The sequence below is a fragment of the Neofelis nebulosa genome, chromosome 12 (assembly GCF_028018385.1).
Source record: "Neofelis nebulosa isolate mNeoNeb1 chromosome 12, mNeoNeb1.pri, whole genome shotgun sequence".
Lineage (NCBI taxonomy): Eukaryota > Metazoa > Chordata > Mammalia > Carnivora > Felidae > Neofelis > Neofelis nebulosa.
The window spans coordinates 82,694,815-82,718,854 of NC_080793.1; the positions used below are offsets into that span (position 1 = coordinate 82,694,815).

The window sequence follows — 24,040 nt, forward strand, 5'->3', positions numbered from 1 at the left end:
AAGATACCACTTGAGTCTTAGCATTTGCAGACACCAAAATGCTATTTCCCCAAGCATTTCCATGCTCATCACCTTATCTCCTTTAAGTCTTTGCTCAAGTACCATCTTCTGAGTGAGAACTTTCCTGATCACCCTATTTAATACCATAAACTCTACTCTGGCACTCCCTCCCTGTCCTCCTTTCCTGCTCGATTTTCTACGTTAGCACCTATCATCACCTAAAATAATATTTTACCTATTTATGTATCCGTCCCTCTCCTCATGCCCCTAACCATAAATTCCAGAAGGCTGTACCCCCCTCCCCCTCAATGTATAGGTACTCCAGAATCACTTGAAAATGACTGCCTCAGTGTGTGCCAGAGATTATTCTATCCACTGTTCCACTCGACAAGTATGTGACCAGTTAACAGATTTGCTCAACAGCAGTAATTTCAACTAATGACGAGCCATTTTGTGTTTGGTATTCCCAACAAGTGACCACAATGTAACTATAATGACTTTGGGGAAACGGAAACCTCCCCCATGTCAGATGTGGTAACAGAACTCTGGTTCATGGTCACTGGTTAGATTATTACAGCTAGTGGCTATTGCATGCCAGCATGTGTGCCTCTTAAGAGAAGTAAGAAAACAATTGGGCCATGGTGATGGAGTAGAAAATCAGGAGTGCTTAACACCTGCTGCCATCCATAAAAGACACTGAAACTTAAGTATTAATACTTCCTCTGTATGTCAGAAATATACCTGGCTTCATATATTTATGTCAGTTGCAATATCGAAGAAACCACTGTGACCCATCAATGGTACCAAGGTTAACACAGGAGTTATCTTTGGCTAATGGAGATATAATTCACATACCATTTTAAATATACGAATCAATGCTTTTTTCATTGTGGTAATATGTGCATAACATAAAATTTACCACTTTAACCATTTTTAGGTGTATAGTTGAAGGAAGATGTGCTTCAACAATGGTCTTTAACATATTCACAAGGTTGTGCCACCATCACCACCATTTATTTCCGAAATCTCTTCACCACCCCAAAAAGGAGCCCAAACCTGTTAAGTCGTCACTCCCTATTCTCTCCACTCCTCCTTCCTAAGCAGCCACAAATCTATTTTCTGTCTCTGCAGATTTGCCTATTCTGGACATTTCATATAAATGCAGTGATACAGTCTGTAGCATTTGTGTCTGGCTTCTTCCACCAAGCATGTTCTCCAGGTTCACCCATGTCGCAGGATCCATCGGCACTTCCTGCCTTTCTGTAGCTGAGTAAGATGTCATTGTGTGAATGTATCACATTTTGTTTAGTCATTTACCAGACGATAGACATTTGGGGTGTTTACAATTTTTCACTATTAAAATTAGGAAAAGGCTAATTTTGTGCAAATGAGTAAACAATGTCTACGACAGTAACCGGATCAAAGATTTATTTAAAACCTGATAATATCCTCCCAAGTAAGATAAAGTGCTTACATTCCCACAGTGCATGACAGGATTCACTTCTCTATACCTTCATATTACTAAATTTTATTTAAAAATTTTTCTAAGCTAAAAGGAAAAAAGTCCTCATTTTGATTTCCTTGATAACTAATGAGTTATATCCTTTTTATAATTATTGGCCACTTATTTTACTTGGTGTTAAATGTTTTTGTTTGTTTCTTTTACCAGTTAGTAATTTTACTGACTTGCATGAGATTTGGTATTTTAGTAAATTTAAGACATGTACAGGTTATTTGTGCTGAAAATGTTTTCTCCCGTCTATCACTCATTTTTAATTACAGTATCATTATTTTCAGCTGCATGTGGATGCAATCTAAATTTCCTATCTTCCCTTTTTTTTTTTTTTTTTTTTTAACATTTATTTTTGGGACAGAGAGAGACAGAGCATGAACAGGGATAAATTTCCTATTTTCCTTTTTATGGTTACTGGGTCCTATTGTGCTTGGAAGAGCCTCCTTCTCCTAAGACTTAAAAAATCTACACTTTTTTCCCTATTATTTTCAAAGTTACATATTTTTTCACTCAGCTTTTAACACATCTAGGTTTTATTCATGAATAGAGTATTTGATAAAGCTCTAAATTTATGTTAAAAAAATTAATCCAATTAACTTACTTCAATTTGAGTAATTTATAGCCCAAGCTTAAACTGCCATCTTTACAATAAATCCTGTTATATATTCAGGTCTGTCCCTACTTTTTCCATTCTGCTCCTCCAATTTTCTGTACTTATACACCACACTATCAACAGCATTATAGTCCACTCTAACATCTAGTACACAAATACCTTATTCATGATTCTACTTTTCCAAAATCTTCTTGGGTTTTCCAGCACATTTATTCTCCCAGATAAACTTTAGAATCAAACTTACCTGTTGATACTCTGATTGGAATTGTGTCAAATTTATATATTTGGAAAGGACTGATATGTTAATAATGATATGAACTATATGCTTCTAGGAACATAGTAAGCTTCTCCATTTATTCAAGTCTTGGTTTTATATCTTTCAGTAAAATACTATCATTATATTTTAATGAACTGAGTATAATCTTTTGTGTATGCCTATTTCTCATTGCTATATAAATAAAACATTTCCCCCACAGTTTTTGAGTAAAAAGATCATATCCCCATATCCTATAAAACGATGAGGCTATCAGATAATTTTTAAAACCTAAAGCTAGAAATTCCAGGATTTTGTAGAACACTCCAAAAAACAACACTAAAAATCAACTAAGCAGTAAACAAACCTGTGTAAAAATGACTGAAAGTATATACACGAAGGAGGGTTAACTGGTGTCATCTTGAATACTAACTCTGATCCATCAGAAATGGCTGCCAAGAGGTAATTTCTTTAAGAATTCTATTGAAAAAAATTCTTACAATTTAGTTTTTAAAAGACACCTTAAAAAAATAACTTCTCTGGATAAAACATCCTCGAAATAGTAGTTCCAACATTTACATGATAACGTTATGTTATTACTGTTTTCTAAAGTCATGAGGAATGCATGAACATCAAGAAATTGTACAGAAAACAGTGGTTTCAGTACTTTTAACACTTACAATTCAATTTCAACCATTCCTTTGGAACATCCTCTCTTCACAAAAAAGCCAACCTAGAGTAAAAAAAAAACAATATGCACTGAGCGAGGACATTCCCAGGTTATCCCAGATTTAGTGAAGTCATTATTATTTGTCAAATTAAAATTCTTTCATTAAGTATTTTCTCTGTCCACTCCTATCACTTTCCCAGATTTGAGTCCCTCCATTGTTTCCACCCACCAGCGACAAAAATTAGTTACCATTTACCGAACATTCTATGTGCCAGACAGCCTCTTACAAAACTCGTGACAAAGCCAGTAAGTGATACAGAGCAAAGAACTGAACCCACATAATCTGGCTCCAGAGTCTGTGTGCTTAGCCTCTGTACTAAAAACCCTCCTTATAGGCAAAAAAGCCAGTGGGAAAATAGGTTCTACAGTTTAACCATAGAGCCATACCAAATCTCCTTATTACCATTGGAGACTTCTTTGGAGTGGCACCGATAAAATATCAACAATCACTCTAATATTACCCATCCTGTCATTAATGAAGATATAATTGTCATTCTCTTAAAAAGAGCAATACACATAGGAAATACAATTTAGGTACAATCTATGGGATAAAACAGACATATTTCATATTTAAGCTAGTTTGTATATATGTATGACCAAAAATCTGAGACGGACCCTGGGCCTAAAACAATAAATCAGACTGGATCTTCAATCAGGCTATAAATAATTCTTAAAAAAAAAAAAAAAAAAGTGAAAATGTACCTTGCAAATAATTATCTTTTTAATAGTGGTAACGGCAATGATGACAACTGAAACCACAACAGTGAACATCTATTAATATGCATTACCATATGCTACTCTGCTAAGCAATTTATAATTTCCTTTTTTAATACTCATAAGCAATCTCATGAGGTATATATTACATCCCTTTTACGGATGATGAAACTGATGCCCAGAGAGATGAAAAAGGAGGACTTGCCTTGTAACTAGTAAGTACAGCTTAATGATTAAGAGTACAGGCATTAATATACACCACTCAGGTTCCAATCTCAACTCTGCCATAAACATGTAAGTTGCTTGATTTTGACAAGGCTACTTAAACTGTTTTAGTTTCTTCATAAACATGAAAAAACAATGGCATCTTTGTAAGAGTGCTATCTGCTCACTGCCTTGCATCAGTTAAAATACTTGGTACCACTAAGAAGGAAAAAAATCATGAGGCAGTTCTTATTATCAAGTGTACATATGGATGATATAGAAGATGCTAGTGTTAAATTTTCATACCAGGATTTAACTGTAAATACAACATTAGACATGTTTTTAGTGAGAACTTGTGCAGCCCCTGAATATATCTAGGGATACCCAAAGGTCTGCAATGTGCCACCTAAGAAACCCTGCACTCCACAGTCTTCTTCAAAAACCCTACCACTCAAGGGGCATCTGGGTGGCTCAGTTGGTTGAGCATCCGACTTCAGCTCAGGTCATGATCTCGCAGTCTGTGAGTTTGAGCCCTGCGTCGGGCTCTGTGCTGACAGCTCAGAGCCTGGACCCTGCTTCAGATTCTGTGTCTCCCTCTCTCTCTGCCCCTCCCCTGCTCATGCTCTGTCTCTCTCTGTCTCAAAAATAAATAAAAACATTAAAAAAAAAACAAAAACCCTACCACTCAGGGTAAGATCTGTCTTCTTCCCTTCTGGCAACCACCACTTGGTTCTATATTGGAGTCTGTTAGTCTGTTTGTGGGTTTTTTGTTTTATTTTGTTTTAGATTCCACATACAAGTGTAATTGTATGGTATTTGTCTTTCCCTAACATATTTCACTTAGTATAACACCCTCTAGGTCCATTCAGGCTGTTGCAAATGTCAAGATTTCATTCTTTTTCATGGCTGAATAACATTCTACACGATGTCTTAACTTCATGTTAAGTCTTGATACCTGAGAGGGCAAGTTTTCCCATTGTGTTGAATTTCTTTATGAGTATCTTAGCTATTCTTGGCCCTTTGCTCTTCCATCTGAATTTCAGAACCTGCTTGTAACTATGACTGGAACGATGCTGATATGTACATCAATGTGAAGAATGAAATTTTTATATTAGGTCTTCCAGCCTGTTCATACTGTACATCTCTCCATCTATTATAAACTCCTAATATTTTCAAAAAAGTTGTATAATTTCTACATTGTGTGTAAGTCTTACATATCCTTTGTTAACTTATTGCTATGTAAGCTGCATTTTTGTTGCTACTGTAAATGATATCAAGTTTTAATTGTATTTTTCTGTTCATTGTTAGTGTACAGAAATGCAAAAGATTTGTTATATAATCTTGTATCTAGCAATCTTAATAAATTTCCATATTAATTCATCAGAAGGCTTATCTGAGGACTCTTTTGTGGTTTTCGTTGCAAACATTCATATAACCTGTAAATGACTTTTCTTTCTTTCCAACTTGTATCTTTTGTTTTACCTTCCTGTTCTGTCTAGAACTTCGAGTACAATGCTGAATAGGAGTGATAGATAGTAGGCAACCTTGACTTGTTCTTTAACTTGCTGTATATTTTAGCTGTCTTTTATGCAATTAAGAAAGGTATCCTTGAAGGAGGGGCCAACATAGAGGACAAGTAGGGGGATCCGAAGTTCCCTCATCTCACAAACAAAGCAGTGTTGAAGCTAAAGGATGCTGAACTCCAAAGTCCGGGAGGAAAAGAGTCCGGGGGGCTTACAGGGACCCACAGGGACAACCTGACCAGCCATAGGTGGGTGATTGCAAACTGGGAGAGATAAAATGAACAGAGGGGAGGGTTCCCCTTCTGTGGAGAGACAAAGGGAAGAGAAAGAGCAGCTGGGGAAGCACAGGACTGTATGTGGACAAGAAAAACAACAGGGACCAGGACATAGAAGGAGCCAATCTCTGAAGGGCTTTCTCCAGACTGGGGTGGGCTGCCCGGATCGCACACCTGGGGAAGAGGGGAGCCAGCTCCAGGCTAGCTGCCTAGGCCAAGGGCACTGTCCACAGTAGGAGAAAGCAATCCCCTCCCTGGAGTGCAGTGGGACAGGCCAAAGCCTGCCTGCATCTGCCAGCCAGACGACTCATGCGGCGGCACTGAGTGGCACTTCCCCAGTACCTGGGTGAATGGAGCAGGAGTTTGTCAAACGTCAAGGCACAGGAGCTGGCGGAGCAGGACAAACTGCCTCATTTGTGCCCATGGCACAGTGAGACTGTTCCAGAAGAGTGGTTTGGGACACCTGGTCCATGGAGGAGAGACTTGGGTGTCGTCATTTTTCTTCCCATCAACAAAAAGGGGAAACTTCAGCAAAGGGACAGGAGGGCCCACAGTAGAGGCAGGACCTGCTTACACCAAACCACGCCCCTCCGTGACTGGTAACTGCGTATCTACTGGAGTGGGATTGAAGCTGATGAACCAGACGGCCCTTCCTCCAGACCAGCGCTGTTGCACTGGTTTAATTGCCTGATTTAATTCTCAGACAGTTCTTACTGTATAGATATATTCTTCCTTCCTTTTCTCCTTCTTATCTCTTCCCTCCTCTAGTCTGGTTACTCTGGTTGTTGGTTTGTTTAAGCAGACATATTTAATCCATTCTCTTGATACATGTTCCACACCTCCTTCTTTATTCCCCTTTCTCACTCTCTGGATTAAGCCCTAGAGTTTTTCTGGTCAATTTTTATTCGTTCTTTTTCCCCGCTCCTGTCATTTCTCTCTTTGTTCAGGACAAGGCCTCTTCTACCAACACCTCCTCCACCCTATTGTTTACTTGTGGCTGATGTTTCTGGATTTTTGTTTTTGGGGTTTGTTTGTGTGTTTGGGTGTTTTTGTTTTCTGTTTGTTTTTTGTTGATTTGTTTTCCTTTCTAGGACACTTCAAAGAAGTGTCCTAGAAAGGAAAACAAAGAAAAACACACCTAGTGGAGGGTTCCAAACATCACTACAAGTAGGGAGATAAAGTAACCACACTACAACAACAGAGGGCAAGTGACACTCTCCAAAAAATACCTCCTGAAGGGCCAGGCCCTAGACAGTGTATGACTCCACTTTAATATAGTAGTGCTCGCAGGTGCAGGGCACATAACAAGCTTTTAAAACACATAAGGGACAAACAACTACCCAAAATGATGAAATGGAAGAATGCCCCTCAAAAGAAAGTCCAGGAAGAAATGACAGCTAAGGAATGGCTCAAAACAGATATAAACAATATAACTGAACAAGAATTTAGAATAGTCATAAGGTTAATTGCTGGACTTGAAAAAAGCACAGAAGACACCAGATAATCTACCACTGCAGAGATCAAGGAACCAAAAAATAGTCATGATGAAATAAAAAATGTTGTAAACAAGGTGCAAAATAAACTAGAGGTGGGGACAGCCAGAACTGAAGAGGCAGAGGGGAGAATAGTTGATATAGAAGATAAAATTATGGAAAAAGATGAAGCTGAGAAAAAGAGAAAAAAATTCTGGATCACAAGGGGAGAATTAGAGAGCTAAGTGACTCAATGAAATGCAGCAAATTCCGTATCACAGGAGATCCAGAAGAAGAGAGAGAAAGGGGCCGAAGGTGTGCTTGAACAAATCATAGCTGAGAACTTCCCCAATCTGGGGAAGGAACCAGACATGGAAATCCAGGAGGTACAGAGAACTCCTTTCAGATGTAACTTGAATCGATCTTCTATATGACATATCATAGTGAAACTGGCTAAATATAAAGATAAAGAGAGAATTCTGAAAGCGGCCAGGAATAAACAGCCCTCACCTACAGGGTGAACACATAAGGCAGACACAAAAGGGTAGTGGCAGACTTATCTACTGAAATTTGGCAGGCCCAAAAGGAGTGGCAGGAAATTTTCAGCGTGATGAATAGGAAAAATATGCATCCAAGAATCCTTTATCCAGCAAGTCTGTCATTCAGAATAGAAGGAGAGATAAAGGTTTTCCCAAACAAACAAAAACTGAAGGAATTCATCACCACTAAACCAGCCCTGCAAGAGATCCTAAGGGGGACTGTGTGAGTATTGCAAAGACCACAAAGGACCAGAGACACCACTACAAGCATGAAACCTACAGATATCACAATGACTCTAAACCCGTATCTTTCAATAACAACACTGAATGTAAATGGACTAAATGTTCCAATCAAAGACACAGGGTATCAGAATGGATAAAAAAAATAAGACCCATCTATTTGCTGTCTACAAGAGACACGTTTTAGACCTGAGAACACCTTCAGACTGAAAGTGAGGGGATAGAGAACCATCTATCATGCTAGTGGAAGTCATAAGAAAGCTGGAGTAGCTATACTTAGACAAACTAGATTTTAAACTAAAGACTGTAACAAGAGATGAGGAAGGGCATTATATAATAATTACAGTGTCTATTCATCAAGAAGAGATAACGATTACAAATGTTTATGCACCAAATTTGGAAGAACCCAAATATATAAAGGAATTAATCACAAACCTAAGCAATTTCATTGGTAAGAATGTGGTCATTGCAGGGAACTTTAATACTCCACTTACAACAATGGACAGATCATCTAGACAGAAAACCCATAAAGAATGATACACTGGACCAGATGGACTTGACAGATATATTTAGAACTTTTCACCCCAAAGCAACAGAATACACATTCTTCTCAAGTGCACGTGGAACATTCTCTAAGATAGATCACATACTGGCTCACAAAATAGCCCTCAATAAATACAAAAGAACTGAGATCATACCATGCACACGTTCAGATCATAATGCTATGAAACTTGAAATCAACCACAGGAAAAAGTTTGGAAAACCTCCAAATTCATGGAGGTTAAAAAACATCCTACTAAAGAATGAGTGGATCAACCAGGCAATTAAAGAAGGATTAAAAAATATATGGAAACAAATGAAAATGAAAACACTACAATCCAAACCCTTTGGGATGCAGCAAAGGCAATCCTAAGAGGAAAATTCATTGCAATCCAGGCCTATCTCAAGAAACAAGAAAAATCCCAAATACAGAATCTAACAGCACACCTAAAGGAACTAGAAGCAGAACAGCAAAGAAACCCTAAACCCAGCAGAGGAAGAGAAATATTAAGATCTGAGCAGAAATAAACAATATAGAAACAAAAAACAAAAGAACAGACCAATGAAACCAAAAGTTGGTTGTTTGAAAAAAACAAACAAAAGTGATGAACCCCTAGCCAGACTTCTCAAAAGGAAGACCAAAATAGATAAAATCATGAATGAAAATGGATTTATCAGAACCAATCCCTCAGAAATTCCTAGACACCCACACACTACCCAAACTCAAACAGGAAGAAATAGAAAATTTCAACAGACCCGTCTGTAACTAGTGAAGAAACTGAATCAGTTATCAAAAATCTCCCAGCAAATTGAGAGTCCTGGACCAGATGGGTTCCGTGGGGAATTCTACCAGACATTTAAAGCAGAATTAATACCTATCCTTCTCAAGCCATTCCCAAAAAACAGAAATGGAAGGAAAACTTCCAGACTCATTCTATGAAGCCAGCATTATCTTGATTCTTAAACCAGACAGAGACCCCACAAAAAAGGAGAACTACAAGCCAATATCCCTGATGAACATAGATGTAAAAATTCTTAACAAGATACTAGCAAATCGAATTCAACATCATATAAGAATTATTCACCATGATCAAGTGGGATTCATACCTGGGCTGCAGGGCTGCTTCAATATTTGCAAATCAATCAGTGTGATACATCACATTAACAAAACAAAGGATAAGAACCATATAATCCTGTCAATAAATGCAGAAAAAGCATTTGACAAAATACATCATCCTTTCTTAATAAAAACCCTCAAGAAAGTAGGGATAGAAGGAACATATTTAAACATCATAAAAGCCATATATGAAAAGCCCGCAACTAATATCATCCACAAAGGGAAAAAACTGAGAGTTTTCCTCCTGAGATCAGGAACACGACAGGGATGTCCACTCTCACCACTGTTGTTTAACATAGTGTTGGAAGTCCTAGCCTCAGCAATCAGACAACAAAATGAAATAAAAGTCATCAAAATTGGCAAAGAAGTCCAACTTTCACTTTTCACAGACAACATGATACTCTACATGGAAAACCCACAAGACTCCACCAAAAGACTCCTAGAACTGATACATGAATTCAGTAAAGTTGCAGGGTACAAAATCAATGTACAGAAATCAGCTGCATTTTTATACACCAATAATGAAGCAACAGAAAGAGAAAGAAAGAAAGAAATTGATCCCATTTACAATTGTACCAAGAAGCATAAAATACCTAGGAATAAACTTAACCAAAGATGTAAAAGACCTACATGCTGAAAACTACAGAAAGCTTATGAAGAAAATTGAAGATACAAAGAAATGGGAAAACATTCCGTGCCCATGGATTGGAAGAATAAATCTTGTTAAAATGTCAATATTACCCAAAGCAATCTACACATTCAATGCAATCCCAATCAAAATTGCACCGCCATTCTTCTTAAAGCTAGAACAAACCTAAAACTTGTATGGAACCACAAAAGACCCCGAATAGCCAAAGTAATATTGAAGAAGAAAACCAAAGCGGGAGGCATCACAATCCCAGACTTGAGCTTCTACTACAAAGCTGTAATCATCAAGGAAGCATGGTATTGGCACAAAAACAGACACATAGACCAATGGAATAGAATAGAGAACCCAGAACTGGACCCACAAATGTAGGGCCAACTAATCTTTGACAAAGCAGGAAAGAACATCCAATGGAAAAAAGACAGTCTTTTTAGCAAATGGTGCTGGGAGAACTGGACAGCAACATGCAGAAGAATGAAACTACACCACCTTCTTACACCATACACAAAAATAAACTCAAAATGGATGAAAGGCCTAAATATGAGACAGGAAACCATCAAAACCCTAGAGAAAAAGCAGGGAACAACCTCTTTGACCTCAGCTGCAGCAATTTCTTACTCGACACATCTCCAAAGGCAAGGGAATTAAAAGCAAAAATGAACTACTGGGACCTCATCAAGATAAAAAGCTTCTGCAGTGCAAAGGAAACAATCAACAAAACTGAAAGGTGACTGACAGAATGGGAAACGATATTTGCAAATGACATATCAGATAAAGGGTTAGTATCCAAAATCTATAGTGAACTTTCCAAACTCAACCCTGAAAAACAAATAATCCAGTAAAGAAATGGGCAGAAGACATGAACAGGCACTTATCCAAAGAAAACAGCCAGATGGCCAACAGACACATGAAAAGATGCTCAATGTCACTCATCGCCAGGGAAATACAAATCAAAGCCACACTGGGATACCACCTCACACTGGTCAGAGTGGCTAAAATGAACAAATCAGGAAACCACAGATGCTGACAAGGATGTGGAGAAACAGGAAACCTCTTGCACTGCTGGTGGAAATGCAAACTGGTGCAGCTGTTCTGGAAAACAGTGTGGAGATTCCTCAAATAATTAAAAATAGAGCTACCCTATGACCCAGCAATAGCAATGCTAGGTATTTACCCAAGGGATACAGGAGTGGTGATGCACAGGGGCATATGTACCGCAATGTTTATAGCAGCGCTTTCAACAAATTATAGAAAGAGCCTAAATGTCCATCAATTGATGAATGGATAAAGATGAAGTTTATATTTTCAATGGAATACTGCTTGGCAATAAGAAAGAATGAAATCATGCCATTTGCAGCAATGTGGATGGAACTGGAAGGTATCATGGAGTGAAATAAGTCAGTCAGAGAAGGACAGGTATCATGTTTTCACTCATATGTAGATCTTGAGAAAGTGAACAGAAGACCACAGGGGAAGGGAAGGGGGAAAAAATAGATACAAACAGAGAGGGAGGGAGGCAAACCACAAGAAACTCAAATACAGAGAACAAACCAAGGGTGGATGGGGGGGTGGTGGTGAGGGAGAGGGAAAATGGGTGATAGGCATTGAGGAGAGCACTTTTTGGGATGAGCTCTGGGTGTTGTATGTAAGCCAATTTGACGAATTATATTCATAAAAAAAGAAAAAAGAAAGAAAGGTATCCTCTACTCCTAATTTGCTAAGAGTTTTTTGAGATGCTCATGCAGTTGTCCTTTAAAATGTGACATGTAAAAAATAAAAATAAATAAAACGTGATGTGTTCATTTTTTTCTAATGTTCAATCTCTCATTCCTTGAATAAATTCTATTTGGTCACAATGTATGATGCATTTTATGTATTAGATTCATCAGACTATAGTTTCTTTTTCTTGAGATTTTTGCTCCTATACTCATGAGTAAGACTAGCTTATAGTTTTCACATTCTTTCCTTGATGGATTCTGGTACCTAAGTAATGTTCTTTGTGTAAAATACAAAATGACCGTTGTTACAACTAATGGTCTTTGATGTCCTAGGAAAAAATTTAACAGCTGATTTTTTTCTACTAAGAATCAGCTTGAATCATTTATACAGTGGTAGAAACCTACTATACATTTACAACTTTAAGAATTTAAGCTTCACTAGCACGAAGTTGTTCATAATAGTCTTTTTTGGTTTTTTGGAGGAGATAAATCAATTTTATTGTCCATCATTATATTATCAAAAAATCCAGGAACAACAGATTTATAGAGAGGACATAAATGAGTAAGTAAGAGGGCAAGGGAAATAATTTAAAAAAAATTTTTTTAACGTTTATTTATTTTTGAGACAGAGAGAGACAGAGCATGAACGGGGGAGGGGCAGAGAGAGAGGGAGACACAGAATCGGAAGCAGGCTCCAGGCTCTGAGCCATCAGCCCAGAGCCCGATGCAGGGCTCAAACTCACGGACTCACAGACCGTGAGATCGTGACCTGAGCTGAAGTCGGACGCTTGACCGACTGAGCCACCCAGACGCCCCTAAGGGAAATAATTTAAATTTGAATGATTTTCCATGATATTAGCATGAAAACCATTTCAAAGTACTTGTGTGTCTGGCTTCGGAGTAGCTTTGTTCCCCGGCCAAATTTTATGAATTAAGGTGTTCAACATCTTGCCTGCTTTACTGGCTCTTGACAAACCTTTGAGATCTTCGAAAAAAAGTCATGTATTCCTGGTGCTCCAGGGCTGTGCTGAGTCTACCAACTCATCTGCCAAAGTGTTATCCTCAGTCCACTGGGAAATCCATCAGGTGGTCATATAAAGCTCAGCCCAGGGGACCAGTGTTGAGTGTGTAATTCATATCCTTCCACGCAGACTTGCCAATGGATCAATAGCTCACTTCCCTGATGAGAAAACATCACTCCCAACCTCCTCTTCGTGCCCAACCTCATCTTCTGGATAGTGACAGTCCAGCACTAAGCCATTCTTTGTAACTTCCAAGAAATTGAGAGCGGCCATCAATTCAGACTGTTCTTCAACCTTCTGCCCTTTGGAGGGCTCCTCCTCCCCATCAAATGTTAGCAGCATGCTATTGTTAATGTTGAAGTGATAGTGACCTTCTCTCCAGCACCTTTCTGCAATAATTTGGCTTCTGTCCCATACATTTCCAGCTCTCAACCATGAGACATCTTGGGGAGGAATTTATGCTTCCAGATCTTCTTTTCCTCAATTTCATCACTCACGAATTCAACAAAAGCTTTGTCCCCAGCAGGGCAGGCCCGGTGGGCAGCAGCCGCCGAGCCCAGTGCACAAGGCACACGGCCCAGCAGAAGCAGCACCACAGTGGCAGACACATGCAGGCGCCATGATATTCTCTTATAATCATTTAAATCTTGACTGCATTCTGATAATGCCCTGGTGGTAGGCATTACAACAGTTCATGAAAACTCCAGCTCTGCTCCAAGCCCACAGGAGGACTGCATTTGCTTGTTCCCTCTGATGCAAGGTGTGGTGTTTTACCTGGCTCTGTCCAGTGAAAATGTGAGTAGAATATACATGAGTTTTTGGAGGAAATATGAATAGCCAGTTCCCTTTCCCAAGGTGGCCATCATGGAAGTATATATTGAAATGAAGACTTCATGAGCCTAGGTACCGAAGTGACCACAAAAGGGCCTAAACTGGGTAAGCAGCAAGAACAAAAATTAACCTTCTCTATTTTTAAACCACTTAAATTTTGGAGTTTGAACCACACAACATATCTTTATTGCATTTTTACATTTCTTTTTTCTTTTCCTTTTTAAATGTTTATTTATTTTAAGAGAGACAGAGTGTGAGCAGAGAGAGGGGGAGGGGGGAGGATCCACGCTGTGAGCACAGCCCAAAGCGGGGCTTGATCCCTCTAACCACGAGATCATGACCAGAGCCGAAATCAAGAGCTGGACACTTAACTGAGTGAGCCACCCAGGCGCCCCCACCCCTTTTTTCTACTTTATCTACCCCCAACACCTTTCTTCTCAAAAGTTACTGATTTGGGTTTTGTTTTTTTTTTTTAATTAATTTCTGCTCTTATTTTCATTTTCCATTAAGATTTCTTCTTTGACCTATATATAATATAGAAGCATATTTTTCATTCCAAACAAATGGGAAAACTTTACTTACCTTGTTTCTCTCTTAATAGCATTATGATCAGAGACTATGGTATGTGTGGTAGCAATTCTTTTGACTTTTTTTATATTTGCATATAAATGCAAGCATATAAAATCAAGCTTAACTGTTGTTCAAATCTTCCGTATTCTAATTTTTATCTGACCGATCTGACTACCGATAGCTCTCCAACCACGATTATGAATTTGTTAACTTGTCAATAGGAATTCTGATTTTGTTTATGTTTTAGACCTACATTAAGTGAATTCAAGTTGAGAAATGAATTACCTTCTTGCTGAACTGGACCTTTCATCAATATTTAATGACCGTATCTACTTCCTTAAGTACTTTCTGCTTAAGGTCTATTTTGCCTGGTATCAAGTCAGTTATCCCTTTCTTTCATATATTTGCCTATGTATTTCTTCATCTTTTCATTTTTAACTTTTCTGTTGCTTTTTACTTTAAATAGGCTTGTTGTAAACAGGAGAACTGAGCTTTATCTACTCCAGCAGACTTCCAAATTAAACATGAACTTAGACCACTAATAATTATTGCGACTATTCAACCATTTTATGTTTTGTAATAATCTCCTTTTCTATATTTGTTTCTTTTCTCCTCCTCTCTAAAGGCTTCTTCTGTCTTGTTTGGGCAGTCATTGTTTCTTCCTTCACCCCTCTCTATGTTTTTATCTTTGTTTGGAGGATTTATAAATTTCAATTGTTTTAGTGGTTTACCTACGTAACTTTAACATGCATATTTAATTTAATAAACTGGAAGTTAACCAATTATCTTAACTTCTCCCTGACAATACAAATCCATGGAGTGTTTTAACTCTGGTTACTACCAGAAAAGACAACAGTTCTATCTGGTTTGATCTAAACTTCACAAATTAGACATTATTTTATGCAGGTTCCATATAATTTCCCTATACATTTGCCTTTTTTTTGCTCAACATTTCTTCTCACTTCTTAAGAGTTTTCTTCCGGGATTATTTTTCCTTCTTCCTAAATTACATACTTCCAAAGATATTTCAGTGAGAGAATTTCAGGCTTTCTTTTTTTTTCCACTTCTTTCATTCTGAGAACAATACTTTTGTGCCTGCTCTTCTGTAATTCACTACAACATGTCTGCTTGTGTATTTCTTTTATTTATCCTGCCTAGATCAGGTTTCTTGAATCTGAGGATTTAAACTTTAAGGTTTCTAGAAAATTCTCAGTCATGGTTTCTTGAAATATTGTTTTTTCCTCATCTATTGTCTCTCTTTGGAAATACTCAGACATACAGTGGATCATCTTCCTTTACCTATCATGTCTTAACCTTGATTTTTCTCTTTTTACTTCTATAATATTTTAAGAAATATGTTCAAGTATTTTAGTTACAAATTCTTTTCTCAAATATGTCTGCTTTGTTTCACCTGTCCACCAAATTTCTATCTTCAAGGAACATATTTTTATTAAGTTCTATTTGATTCTGTGTCAAATTTACTTCATCTGTTACTTACTCCTGTTATCCTTCCAAACTTCTTTTATTTCCTTAAACAAATTAAATATCCCTAGTTTATTTTCTCCATCTACAAGCTTTGCATGTCTGATGATGCAATCTGCTGTTTGTGTTGGCATTTCCTCGGAACTATGTTTTGATTGTTAAGTATGGATTCATGAACTCCTCGGGACTTTTACGTTAGAATTTTTAGGACTGAATTTCATGTATTTTTCTTCATAGGATTTGCACCTGCTTCTGCCAAGTGCCTGGAGATATTACTAACTGGGACCACTTTAAAATTATCATTTATGATATCAGGCCACAGAGGGAAGACGATTCGTGGCTCTAAACATGTGCTAAGGCTTGTGGTTAAGAATTCTTTAGAAGACAAAACAGAAACAAACTCATAAACACAGAGAACTGATGATTGCCAGAGGGGAGACAGGGGAGTGGACAAAACAAATGAAGTGGATTCAGAGGTACAATCTTCCAGTTATAAAATAAGTAAGACATAGGGACATAATTACAGCATAGGGAATATTGTTAATAATATTCTAACAACTTTGTATAGTGATAGACAGCAACTAGACTTATTGTGACCATTTCATACATATATAAATATTGACTATATTGTATACCTGAAACTAATACAATATCGTATGTCAATTATTTTTCAACAGAAAATAATAGTAATTCTTTGAAGATTTTTTTTTTCTCCACCAAATTCAGAGCTAACAATCAGGGTAAGTAAGTAACTCTGTGTCCCATTCTGCAGTGTTTATTTTTCCTACTAAACACAGTGCTTGACTTCAAGTTTCATCTTCTAGCCCTCCTCTACCTTCAGGACCCCCAATCCAGAGCAACCAATCAAAACCTAGGCTTTAGGGTGCAAAGTAAGCAAATGCCCCTGGGGAAACAACTCCAGAGCTTAAGTCTTCAGATCCACACAATTTTGTTTCTGCCCTTGGTAAATTTACTTCACCTTTCCACAAGCCCAACAATACACATTTAAGAAGACATTTTACCCTACTCCTAAGAATTTTAAGTGTCACATACTTGGAGAATTCTCTAGATTCATATATAGTCCAAAATACCTTTACAGTGGCAATCTCCTCCAGCCATCTCTACCTGCCAACTTCATTCTTTATAATCAAGCTCTACATGTTTGGTACACCCGAGGAATTGAGATACAGGAAGTGATTCGATACTAAAAGCAAGTCACAACTCCAAATTTTTTTAAAATACTGATGTTAACTCACCTTGTCTGCCCGTCCCATGAAAGCGGGTTTGCCTGCCAACCCAAGACAAATGGCACACACGATGCTCGACTTTCCTGTCCCATTAGCTCCAATAATCATATTCAAGTGAGGTCCGGGAGATACTTCACAGACATCATACGTCCTGAATTATAAAAAGGCGAAATTACTAAGACATAAGAAGTGAATATTTTCTTTGCCAAAACATTTATTCTTGCTTTACATTACCTACAGGCTTTTCTTGAATTCCTTCAAAGGCCAGCTGACCTTACAGTCTAATCCAACTGGACTTGGTTCACTCATAGGAATTCTTCCAGTAACCACCGTCTTCCAGGCCACTTCGGTTCTCTAAGCCTACCTCTCCTATCTCCTACCTCATTCCTAAAACTCAAAGTCCACTCATCCTGAAAATAAAACAGGCCAGCTCTACACTTTGCAGCCACCTTTTTCTTTCTCTTCACACCCAAGCTTTATTTCCTCACATTCATTCATTCTTCTAGGACTTGCAAAATTTTCTGCTTCCATGGCTTCAAAGGGTAAAAGATTTTCTACTTGCTAAACGCAGTGGGCTCTTTTCAGTCTTATCCAACTCCGGTGCAGCAGATATTTTTGAAACACTTTTTCCACTAGGCTTCTGAGAGAATACTCTCCCATGGTTCTCCCCTTGCCTCTCTGAACACTTCCTTCTCAGTCCGAGGTCCTCTTCTGCTCATCCTTAAATGTTGGCATTCCTCCAGGGCTCTATACTTGGCCTTCTATTCCTATTAATATTTCCCTTTGGGTAATCTCAAGCATTTCTGCAACTTACATGCATGATTTTCAAATCTCTCACCTGTTCACTTTTCCTGACCCTTAAAAACACTGCCTATGCGAGATCTTTTTCAGATGTCCCACAGGAAACTTCAAATCACAGGATCCAAAAAGCATTTACTATTCTTCCCCCCAAATTGTTCCTTCTGCTGAATAGCATCACATCTGACCAAGAACCAAGGCAGAGACTTGAGAAAAATACTGCATAACTCTCTTACCCTCAGCCTCCCAGTCTAAAGCCAAATCCTGACAAATCTCTTCTTTCTGCTCCTACTTCCCACTGCTACTCCAAGGTTCAAACTCTGATCATCCCTTACTGTTGTAAGTCTTCTTGCCTCCAATCTTGCACCCTTTCTAAATCATCCTTCACACTGCTTCCAGAGTAATATAAATCACATGTCATTTCCTGCTTAAAATGCATCCTGGTTGCCAACAGGATGAAATTGGAATTCCTTAGTATAGAAAACGCAGATTCTCAATAGCTGCCTCCCTCTTCAGTATCAGCTCTGTTCACATATTCGCTCATATCCTACGTTCCAGCCATACTACAATACTAGACACTTCCTAAATATACAAACTGTTGCAGGTGGTTCCCTCTGTCTACAACACTCTTCCTTCAAGACTTTTATAACCTCCCGTACAAAGCTCTTTCTCACAGTTGTGGATGAAATTAACCATTTCATCCTTTGTGCCCCATGGCACAAATACATACATACACACACACACTCATCTATATTATTATGGTAGATAACTCATTTGATTATATTTATCTTTCCTGACCTGGATTCAAACAGCAATTCAGCTACTTACTAGCAGTGTAAACATGGGTAAATTAACCTTTCCAAGCTCATCTCATCAATGGAGATGAAGAGATGTTACAAGAATGAGAGCACTGTGTAAATAAAGCATCTACTTCTATACTCGGCACAGGATAGATACTTGGGGGTAAGAAAAACACGCTGGTATTGCTACCACAATTCTGTTACCCTAAGCCACTATGTGCAAGCTTTAAAGAAAAAAAAAAAAAAGACTTCGACCAAAAGAAATATAAGATGCTAGAGAGATACACAGTATTTGTGCTAAAACATACTAAATTCTAAGACGATTATTATGATTATTAGTTGTCTGGAGAGAAAGAAAAGGAACCAGGAAAGATAGCTGGATTTGGAGGGGTCAAGGGTCTGCTGGGAGGTCCAACAATTGAGAGTAAGGCTTAATTTTCTGGTACATTTCAACCTCCATCCGCGACAACCTTCACCATTTTGTCCCCCTGGCAACTGCTTACTCTTCACGATTCTGCCACAGCGTCACTGCCCCTCTGATTTAACTGTTGCTTCCTGTGAGTTCCCAGCGCCCATACTTTGATCAATTACAGATTATGTCCTCCGTCTGTGGGCCGTGACTCCCTGCCGCCAGAAATCTATTCCCTACCACGTCTCCTGCCCGCCATATGACGCCTTCAGAAAACGCTGGCTGAATGAATAAAATATCCGCATCACATCAGAGGCACACCTACCACACCAACACCTACGTCAATCCCCACGGCCTCTCAGTAAAAATCCTCACGGTAACGCCGGCTTGAATTCACGACCAGACCCACAGCCGGCCACACATCCACCCACCCTCACCCACCCACCCACCCCCCGCCCGCGCGGGCCCGCTTGCCTCCCCGCCGCGGCGCGGCCTCCGGCCACTCACAAGAAGTTCTCCATCACGATACGGACGATCGAGCCTTCCACGAAAGGCCTGGACGACTGCAGCGGCAGTGGCGGCGGCGCCGGCGGGGCCGAGCTCTTTCTTTTGCTCGGGACCTCCGACGAGGGGTCTCTCGGGAGAGCTCTCTTGGAGGCCAGGGAGCTTGGGGTCGACGTCTTCCTACTCGGGGTCGCCATCCTAGCTTCCCCTCCGCCCCGCAAGCGCTTCCGTTCCCACTGACCTGCAGCCCCGGCGCCCCTGCGCCCGGCTCCCGCGCGAACTGCCCGGCGCGCGACACCGCCCGCGAGCCCGCCCCCGCGCCTGCGCAGTCCCGGCCCGGCGGCGTCTGCGGGCCGCCCCGCCCCTCGGCGCGCGGCCTAGGAGGCGGGAGGCAAAGAGAACGCGGGCGAGGATGAGGGTCGCGAGCGGGTGGGGGCGGTGTCCTCCCGGGAGACGGCTACCCCATCTTTCTCTACGAGCGTTTGTGCGTTTTTCAGAGTTGGGTGTTTGCTTTTTTTTTTTTTAACTCAGATGTCAATGGCATTTAGTACTTTGAAAGTCCTTTCAGCCCTTTGAGGAAGCCGATCCGCGAGGGGACAGAGGGAGGCGTTCGCGGCGCGACACCTGAGAGCGAGGGCGGGCGACCTCCGACCAGCTGTGTCGGGACACCGACCTAGTGCACCCGGGCTCTCCGGTCTTTGGCTCTTCGTCTTCTCACTTGACTCCCTGTTTGCCTTCAATCAGGTCCCCGCGTCCCAAAAAGAAAACTCTTGCAATGACCCTATGCCCGTGTCTCCCCTAAAAGCGTCGGGCTAGGTCCCCTGCGCGCTCCCACTTGTGAACAGACTCGGCAGAGACTCTCTGCCCCCCTGGCTCCCTCCTTGCCTTTTAAGGCTTCCTCTCCCGAAGTTTCTAGAAATCCACGAGCTAGGCTTCACTGGCTTCAATGAGCGCGTGCTTTCACTGAAACCTACTCGCACGCATGTGGTTAACCTCACTGAAGAAGAGGCGCACGGAGGGTTACGCAGCTCCTCATTTACTTGGCTAATAATGGGCAACCTACAAGAGGCTGGGGCCGCGGTACTGAAGGAGCCAGTCAAGCTTGGGTGTCTGAGCGCTTTCTGATGCGGAGGCAGAGAAAGAACCAGTGAAGCAAGAAAGGATTAGGGCATTTCCAGGCTATGCTAGGTGCTATGAAAAATAATAACCAGAACAAATGTGATGGGGGGAGGCGCAGAGGTGATGCTTTGAGTTAAACCCAGAATGAGGGGGAACCAAGGTAAATGACAAAAGAGTATTCCGGGCAAGGACAAAAGCTCTGGAATGGGAATAAGTGGGATGTTTGAGGAACAAAGGAAAGGCTGGTGTGGCTGCAGTGAAGTGAACAGCATCGCAAAGCAGAGCCTTGCCCACCAGGAAAGAGCTGAATTTTATTTTTGAAGCACTGGGAAGCCATTGGATGCTTTTAAGCAGGAGAAGGACATGATCTGATTAAAGATTTTGTGGGTTTTTTTTTTTAATGTTTATTTATTTTTGAGAGTGGGAGATAGAGCAGGAGCAGGGGAGGGGCAGAGAGAGAAGTAGACCCAGAATCTGAAGCAGGCTCCAGGCTCCAAGCTGCAAGCTGTCAGCACAGAGCCCGGTGGCAGGGCCCGACGGGTTTCACATATTGGGAGGTCATGACTTGAGCTGAAGTTGGATCCTTAACCAACTCAGCCACCCAGGCGCGCCTGATTAAAAATTTTAAAGTCACTCTGGTTGGTGTTTGGAGGGGCTTGAGCATAGAGGTGGGGAGGCCATGTAGAAAACTATTGCAGTAGAGGCGCCTGGGTGGCTCATCCGGTTCAGCTGCTGACTTGGGCTCAAGTCATGATCTAGGGTTTGTGTGGTTCGGGCCCACATCCGGGTCTCTGTTGTCATGGAACCAGCTTGGGATCCTCTGGTCTCCCTCTCTCTCTGCCCTCCCCGCCTTGTGCTCTGGCTCACTCTCTCAAAAATAAACATTTAAAAAAAAAAAGAGAAAAGAAATCAGGAACGCTGATTCCTGACTATGAGGAACAGTGTTCCTTTCCTAGGCGCCTGCTTCTTCCTCTCACACGAGTGGAATCAGTGCTCTCTAAAAGTTGTTACCAAAGAACATATAATGAGAAAGAAAGCATATGAACTTGTCAGGGTTACTAGAAATAAATACAAATTATAATACAGAAAAGAATTTTAAAACTGCCCAAATGCTCAGTGTAGGAGAGCGCTAGACTGTCACTTCCTAACCACACTACTACAAAGTTTTTAAAAAGTAATCTGTTACCGCACTTCAAGAGCCTTTGAAGAGTCAAATTCTTTGAAGAAATTACTACATTTGGGGGACTCTATCCTAATGGAAATATAACATAGGCAGAGTAATGGTAGTTGAGGGCAGGAACTCATTTCTGTGCCATTATTCTTTAGTGGATGAATCAAATTGTGCTTATGACCTTGAAAGTTGAGAAGGGGTCCCTGAGCCTATGATGACCCACAAATGCACACAGGCTATGAGTTCTTATCTAAAGAGCCAGGCAGTCATGCTCTACGACCACCTTTTAAAAAGGAAAATATTATTGCTTTTGCTTCTAATTACAAAACCAGTATAGGAACTGGTTAAGTTCCTATAGGAACTTTGGGAGCACACAGAAAAACATACACAAAAGGAAAATTTTCTCCTACTCTACCCAGACTAATCACTGCTAAGGTTTTAGTGCATTTTTTTTTTATCTTTTTCCTTGCGTATGTATGATATATATAGTCCTTTTGTTCCCCTCTGCCAAAAAAACCTCAGGATGATGCTGCATGAATTATATTATTTTATAATACTGTTATTACACCCTCTTTTTCTCACATAATATATTATGAGTGTATTTCCATGATATTAAATATTTTTTCTGTGATATAGGTTGTTTTTTTTTTTTTTTTTAAGTCTATTTATTTATAGGGGCACCTGGGTGGCTCATTCAGTTAAGCGTCCAACTTCGGCTCAGGTCATGATCTCATGGTTCATGGGTTCGAGCCCCACATCGGGCTCCTCACTGACAGTTCAGAGTCTGCCTGGAATTCTCTCTCTCCCTTTCTCTGCCCCTCCCGCACTTGCTCTCTCTCCCTCTGAAAATAAATAAATAGTAAATAGCTTTTTACTAATAGATCTACTAAATAGATCATGGCTCAGGTCATGATCTCATGGTCTGTGGGTTCAAGCCCCATGTCAGGCTCTGCACTGATAGTAGGGATCCTTCTCGGGATTTTCTATCTCTCTCTCTCTCTCTCTCTCTCTCTCTCTCTCTCTGTCCTTTTCCTGCTCAAACGTTCTCTCCCTCTCTCCCTCTCAAAATAAATAAACTATTTACTGGCAAAAAGCTGGCAGAAAGGGGCAGGCTCAGAATGCCTGGATAGATCAGTAGGTTAACTATCCCACTCTTGGTTTTGGCTCAGGTCATGATCTCACTGTTCATGAGTTTGAGTCCTGCATGGGGCTCTGTGCTGACAGTGCAGAGCCTGCTTGTGATTTTCTCTCTCTACCCACCACCACCACCCCCCCCCCCCCGCCGCCCTCTGTCCCTCCCCTGCTCATGAGCTCTCTCTGTCCCTCTCTCTAAATAAATAAACAAACTTTATAAAGTTAAGAAAGGGGCAGGGTCAAGGACCATGAATATATTTCACCTCCCCCTCAAAATGCCACCTTCTGTTGTCTTTCTTGGCTTTACTCCAAGCCCTTGATAATGGTGCTAGAAAAGCAAGAAGGTGGGGCAAGATACACGAACTGAGACTCTGCAGAGGCTACACGGACTAAGATGGTTTACTCTTCCAGTTCTGATAAGAACCTTCACAGAATGACAGAGATGATCTCCTGGTTTATATATCAAGTGAGAGGAAATGCTACCTTTGCTTCCGGCAAATTCTTATAGTGGAAAGTGAGCCCTCAAGGCTTGAAAAGGAGGGAAAAGAGTGCTGAAACGGAAGTCCTTGGGACCCAGAAACAACCCCTCTTCCCCAGCTCCCCCTCATCCACACTTTCTGATTAACCCTGTTAAAGTACAGCTGGGGAGGATGTAGGCAAGGATGAGGGGTCCTGAGGAGAGTGAACGCCCTTCCCCAGGGGGAACTTACACCACAGACAGCAAGCTTCTGCTAGAGATAAGGACACTTTCTCTCTAGATTTTAACCTCTAAAAAATTTGTTTCTCACGTCATAGAAAAGCTCTAAACAATCAAAATATCTGCTTCTTCTTCCCGTGGTGTTATTAGCCTTGGAAT

General features: G+C 40.4%; 1 protein-coding gene and 1 pseudogene across 4 annotated transcripts in view; both read right to left on the minus strand.

Annotated features, from left to right (window-relative positions):
- The window catches only part of SMC5 (structural maintenance of chromosomes 5), a 95,007-nt gene extending 74,955 nt beyond the window's left edge, over positions 1–20,052 (minus strand). For 3 of the 4 annotated variants that reach the window (XM_058695726.1, XM_058695725.1, XM_058695728.1), the window contains exons 1-3: positions 19,764–20,052; positions 17,259–17,400; positions 3,060–3,112 (exon numbers count right to left, since the gene is read on the minus strand). In XM_058695726.1, the coding sequence (XP_058551709.1) occupies positions 3,060–3,112; positions 17,259–17,400; positions 19,764–19,957 (389 nt within the window). In that variant the 5' untranslated portion in view covers positions 19,958–20,052. Of the gene's footprint in view, positions 1–3,059; positions 3,113–17,258; positions 17,401–19,763 lie in introns of those variants that run through there. The other variant, XM_058695727.1, reaches the window with a different exon arrangement.
- On the minus strand, positions 8,382–17,395 carry LOC131492089 (complement component 1 Q subcomponent-binding protein, mitochondrial-like; annotated as a pseudogene).
- Positions 20,053–24,040: the final 3,988 nt, after the last annotated feature.